The 5,803-nt window shown below is 33.4% G+C and overlaps 1 protein-coding gene across 1 annotated transcript; it reads right to left on the bottom strand.

The window, feature by feature from the left end:
- On the bottom strand, positions 3,349-4,549 carry LOC18595834 (2-oxoglutarate-dependent dioxygenase AOP3). The gene is made up of 3 exons (XM_018123051.1): positions 4,168-4,549; positions 3,754-4,075; positions 3,349-3,591 (listed from the first exon to the last, which is right to left on the bottom strand). The coding sequence occupies exons 1-3, from the start codon at positions 4,539-4,541 to the stop codon at positions 3,349-3,351; spliced, it is 939 nt and encodes a 312-aa protein (XP_017978540.1). The 5' UTR covers positions 4,542-4,549.

The following is a 5,803-nucleotide window of genomic DNA, read 5'->3' as shown; positions in this document are numbered from 1 at the left end:
AAAAAAATAACTAATTCAAAATTAAGCATTGAGTATTAAGTGGCATAAACTATAAAAAATGTGAAGATAAAGATAAAAAAAATAATAAATATATATATAAAATAAGATCTTAGGCATTTGGTTTGAATAAAAATCGCTTATGAAAAATATAATAATAATAAAAATATAAAAATACATAAAATAAAAATAGTATAATAAAAAAAATATATAATTTTTGTTCACTAAAATAACATAGAATTATAAACAATTTGTCTAATTATAAATGGAAAACATAAGAACTTAGAACAAAAAATGTAAAGATAAAGATAAATAATAATAATAATAAGAAATAAGAATAGGAAATATGATAATAAAATATATAATAAAATAAAAATAATTAATAATAACAAAAAATATAGATAATTGCATTAGCATAGCATATATGTATTGCATCATACATATCATTGCATATAAATATTTCTGTTTTCGAATTTAAGCCCCGATGATGGGATCTTCCGAGGATCCTGCGAAGGCGGGTATTTCTCGAAAAGTTCCTTAGGTGAAAAGATATCCTCGAGTCCCACCAATGTGATGGGAGGGCTCGAGAACCATCTTTAATAAAAGGCTTTTGCCCGAATTAGGTTCATTATGCACAACAATATTATTTTAAAAAGAAAACGGACGATGACCCCGATGATGGGAATTATTCGTCGAATTTGCGAAGGCGAGTTTCTCGGATAATTCCCTAGGTGAGAGAATATCCCGAGTCCCACCAGTATGATGGGAGGATTCGGGAAAATATCCTCGATAGAAGGTTATTTGTCCGGTATTATTATCTCACGCCATGCATTTCATCTCGCCACCCATTTACATTCCTTTTTAGGTTAAATAGGAGATAAAAATAAAAGAATAATAATTAAGGAAATGTAATGAAATTAAAAATTAAAGCCAAATAGGATAATCTAAAAATGGTACCGTTCATGGAACGGACGTCCGAGGGGTGCTAATCCTTCCCCGGGCGTAACCGTACTCCCGAACCTAGATCTAGAAAATCGTAGACTGGTTTAAGATTCTTTTCGGTGAGCTTAAAATTAATTTAAGCGTTGCTAATAAAATTAATGATAAATGGTTTCTTAAACTCACTTCCATGAGGGAGAAATTTCCAAGACAAGCATCGATATGGCAGCAAACCCCATCGTCATCCGGCCCTAAAGCAGGAGAAAGTATTGCTAGTAGTCTTTAAAAGGAAAAATTTTAAGTTCTTTGTGTAGCAGGTACTTCCCTGCTTATGCGGATAACTGAAAATTTTACTTACCCAAAAATAAAGTAAAAATTTCAAATGAAGTGATGTGCATATGGTCCATAACCTTGAGTACCAAAATCAGATTCTATTCTCTAGTGTCAAAAAAAAAAAAAGTTACTCGTATTCAACAAAATTTAATCAGAAATAATAGGAGAAAACGAAAACATGGTCATGAACAACCCTTCGTATAAATTTAATCAGAAATATCAGGGGACAACAAAAACATGAACATGAACAACCCTTTGAATAAATTTAATCAGAAATATCAGGGCAAAACAAAAACATGAACATGAACAACCCTTGTGTAGAGGACATGCAGCTAAGCTCAGCTACATGAAACTAATAGCAGCTCAAGCATCAAACCCCTCAGGAGGAGAAGCTACAAGACAAAATTAATCCTCCTAATCCTAGAAAATTTCCCAGCAGACGAATATCAAATACAGATTAAAAAATCAACTCATTCAATCCTGTCAAGCATGAAATTAGTCAAAAATCATTTCACAGGTAGGACTGTGATTCAAATCAAATCATTAGTTTATATGATTCTGATTTGATCACTCCTTTTATCACTTCTCAAATCTTCTTATTAACTCCTGGAATCATCGTATAAATTGTTGAACACAAACTTGTATAAATATAAGTATATAACAGTGCAAAGTTAAGGCTGTATACTACAAAACATCTTTCTTCATACCTTATATGTATGAGTATTGCTTGGTTAAAGAATTTTTGCTACAACTTCGATGATTTTTATAATTTGTTTTCAAAAAAACCTACTCATGTTACATGATAACAAATCTTTTTCCAATAATTTAAGCAACATGTTACTGTGTTTTTGATGGGTCCTTCCACTTACTGGGTATTGGGCTTTTAAGGCCTGCCTTGCTTTTGGATATTGTGCAAGTTCTCTGCTTTTGCTAGTATTCTGACAAAGAGTTCTCTGCGTTATATATATATATATATATATATATATATATATTAATTAACTTAAATGTCTAGCCTACTACTTTNTATATATATATATATATATATATATATATATATTATTTAAATTAAATGTCTAGCCTACTACTTTAAAAGGCTTCAAAATAATTTTTATTTTTTTTTAAAAGAAAGTTTTTTCAATGTTATCCTTCATTGAAATATTAATTTTAAGTTGATCCTTCAAACATATACGACGTTCAAAGAAAATAGTTGTAAAATAAAAATAAAACATCCCATTTCTAAAACTTTATGTAATTTGAAAAGTGAATATTGAATTTGGAATTGAGATAATAAGTTTTCTATGTTGAAGCCTTTTCCTTAGTTCTTCTTTGTTTTTATCTCTCATTAATTATCTTTGGTCCAATTATATGCAATTAAGCTTGCAAACTTTCTTTTCATTTCATTAAGATAGATGTAGATATAGATTAAGCATTTGCTTAACCTTAATATATTAGGTATGTAGTAGCTAAAAATAGTTGATTTCTAGGCTGAGAAGTGAGATATTAATTTCTTGTTTGCACATTTGCATATTCCTCCTTTAGATGTTCTTTCCATGTCTCTGCACTCTGCTCACCCATGTTCGGCCATAGATATCTCATGGTGTTATTCTCTTCCCCTCTTCACTCCTTCAACCCTCTATCTTTTACATTAGTCGATCAATGGTTTTATCCTTCTAACTATTGCATAGACAACTTCAACTTTGACTCCTCAGACGTTGAATTTCTAGTTGATATTTGATTGACAAACACTATTTTGCTTTGAATAGATTTATTGATGTTGGATCTATGCTGTATATTAACAGCCGTTTCGTTAATTTGCGAATTGTACAAAAATTTTGTTTTGATAACTTATTTATAGGGGATATTTGGATAAGATCGTCTATGAAATATCGAAGGTTGTAATAAGTTGTCTATTTTCCGGGTTCTTCTTGTTATTTATATGCATTGGCTTGGAACTGATCATAGCCGATAGAGTACTTTTATTCAAGAAAGGTTTTATGATGGATACACGTTCACACAACCATATGATTAAACAGGGCAGGATGCTTATAGGGATGGGGTTCTTTTCATCATATAAATGTCTCAAACACCACAAAAGGCTTTGATAGAACACTTTGATTTCTTCCCCTCGTCCGATCGATCAAAATGAAGGAATTGGAAATGGTCAAAGGATTTGTATTTGAGGGGGTGCGTCTCATCCACTAGCTCTTCAAGTATATGTATGATCCCACTAATGAATGAAAACATTCCGATTGAGTATCTTGTTTCCTTCTCCTTCATGGTGACTTGATGGTAACAGGGTGGTATTCTGTCATTACTCCAAGCCTAATCAAAGCAACTTCATTAGATTGTCAGTTTTTCCATAGTTTTTAAACTGAGAAATAAAGAGGGATTTGAATTTGGGATCTCCGATTTGACGAATTAATCTGGACATATCATTGAAGACAACCGCAAAAGAAAGCCAAAAGGGTAAAGTTTATTACTCACCATCAATGCATCGCCTGCCATGACCGCAAAAGATGTAGGTGATGGCTGTACACCAACCCACTGGCCATCCTTGAGTTTCACCTGCAAACCACTGATACGACCTTGATGAATTATGGACAGAAGAGTTCTGTCAGTGTGAGGCGGTAAACCAGTGTCACTCTCGTTCATCTCAGGCTTCCTATATTTGTAGAATCGAAGAAGATAGTTGGTTGATTTGATGTAGTAATCATAGTAATTCCCAACCCCATAGCTTTCAAATAGCATTCTCATCACGGTTCGGTCTAATTCTGCTACTAGCTCTGAAAAGCTTTGAGCACTTTCACTAATTCACCAAAGAAGAGGTTAATTGAAAGTAATTAATATTAGCTAAGAAATAATTGTAAGATCATAAAGGTTAGATGGTTCAAATGATACCGAAAGCGATCATTTCCAGCAGGCCACATGAGATTAGTGAAACTTTGAGTTCCACTATGAGTTGTGGGATTGTCCATCGCCAAGGATTCATAGAGAGGAAGAGATCTGTATTGTCCGAAATAGTCAAAGTAAGGTTTATTGCTAGTGTTTCTCATTTTCACCTCAGTTGGGAGATCGAACAACTCTGCAGCTGTGGCAAAAACTGTGTCATGAAGCTGTAGAGGTACTTTGTCAAATCTTGCTTCAAAGCAGCCTTGCTCTTCGAGAGCCTGCCGCACATCATTGCATGCTGATACCCAAGTGCTTGTTCCGGGGTTTAAATTTCCTTCGGAGAAATCGATAACGGGAAGCTTAAACTGGGATTGCAAACCCATAAATTTGATTTTATTCTTTCTCGGCAAGTTTTGGGGAGAGATACATCAATTCTGAAGGTTGAGCAAGGTATTTATAGACATACGTTGGTGGACTCGAATTATACTGATGACAAACATGTAGCGATGACTTGACAGATGGATTCTAGCTATCGATAATGCACCCGAAACGAAAACCGAGTCAAGCCGAGTTCTTTTTTCTTTTGATTGGCGAGTCAAGCCGAGCTGATCTAAAGAAAAGTTTGATTTCGGCTTAATTATAAGTCCTGGAACTCGGCTTGAGCTTCATAATGGTTAAATTAAAATATGGAATGGTAAAGAGCCACGTCTCCCCCATTTCAAACTTAGAACCTGCTACCGGATATTTCGGTAAATTTCGTCCTTTCTTTCTTTGTTCAAGGCAAAACTTGAAACGTTGCCATTTTATGCTGTTGCAACTCGCAAGTTTAGCTTTCACAAAGGCTAAACACTCCTGCAAGCTTTTATTTTTAAAAAAAATAAAAATAAAATAAAATAACATAAAGGTGAATGGTCTTTTTTCGGTGAAATAGTGTTCTGAAATATACTCCTTTCCCTGTATTATTATTATTAACAGAAAAAGAGATTAATATATTTTTTTTTGGACGCATTCATGAATTTAATCTACTTATTTTTATCTCAACTTTAAAAATATATAGCATTACTCTTAGGACTTTGGGTTCTTTATGCTGGAATCTATACTTGAAAAGATAAAGAAGAACACACATAAGAAAAAAACCATCAAATACTTAACAGCTAACGATAAAAAAAAAAAAATTTTGAATGAAAAACCTGATTTGAGGCGTTGACTTCAAAGTAGATTTCTGTCACTACCTCAGTGCAAATAGCAATTGATGATGTCACGACCCAATTTTCCGAGTCATGACCAGCGTATGAGCTCAATGAGCATAGCTCACTAAGCCTAAGCAAGCCTATTCGTTTACCTTTGCTTAACAAATTTATCATATCATGTATACACACACACACCTTTTCCCGGGTGTGAATATAGCCAAAACACAATGGCATTATCGATAATAATATACATGCACTATACCAGTCATGTATTTAGCAATTTACATTGCATACACATATTCACATTGTTAGATTGTATTCACAATACAAAAGGACTCATGACTTCCAGCGGAGACATTTACAATAAAAAGGATTACTATCGAATGCCAAACACATACCCAAGAGATGCACTACGAGGACTCCTTGATCTAGTGTCCAACAGTCACCTGATCTGA

Source organism: Theobroma cacao, chromosome 6 (genome assembly GCF_000208745.1).
Source record: "Theobroma cacao cultivar B97-61/B2 chromosome 6, Criollo_cocoa_genome_V2, whole genome shotgun sequence".
Taxonomy (NCBI): Eukaryota; Viridiplantae; Streptophyta; class Magnoliopsida; order Malvales; family Malvaceae; genus Theobroma; species Theobroma cacao.
Note: the sequence above shows the minus strand (reverse complement) of the source record. Positions and strands in the feature narration are given on the sequence as shown.

Excerpts from the sequence above, each read along its gene's own strand:
- LOC18595834 (XM_018123051.1), bottom strand. The coding sequence starts at position 4,541 with ATGGGTTTGCAATCCCAGTTTAAGCTTCCCGTTATCGATTTCTCCGAA. Across the intron at positions 4,076-4,167 it reads GCTGGAAATGATCGCTTTCG|TGAAAGTGCTCAAAGCTTTT; the intron begins GTATCATTTGAA and ends TTGGTGAATTAG. Across the intron at positions 3,592-3,753 it reads TGGCAGGCGATGCATTGATG|GCTTGGAGTAATGACAGAAT; the intron begins GTGAGTAATAAA and ends TGCTTTGATTAG.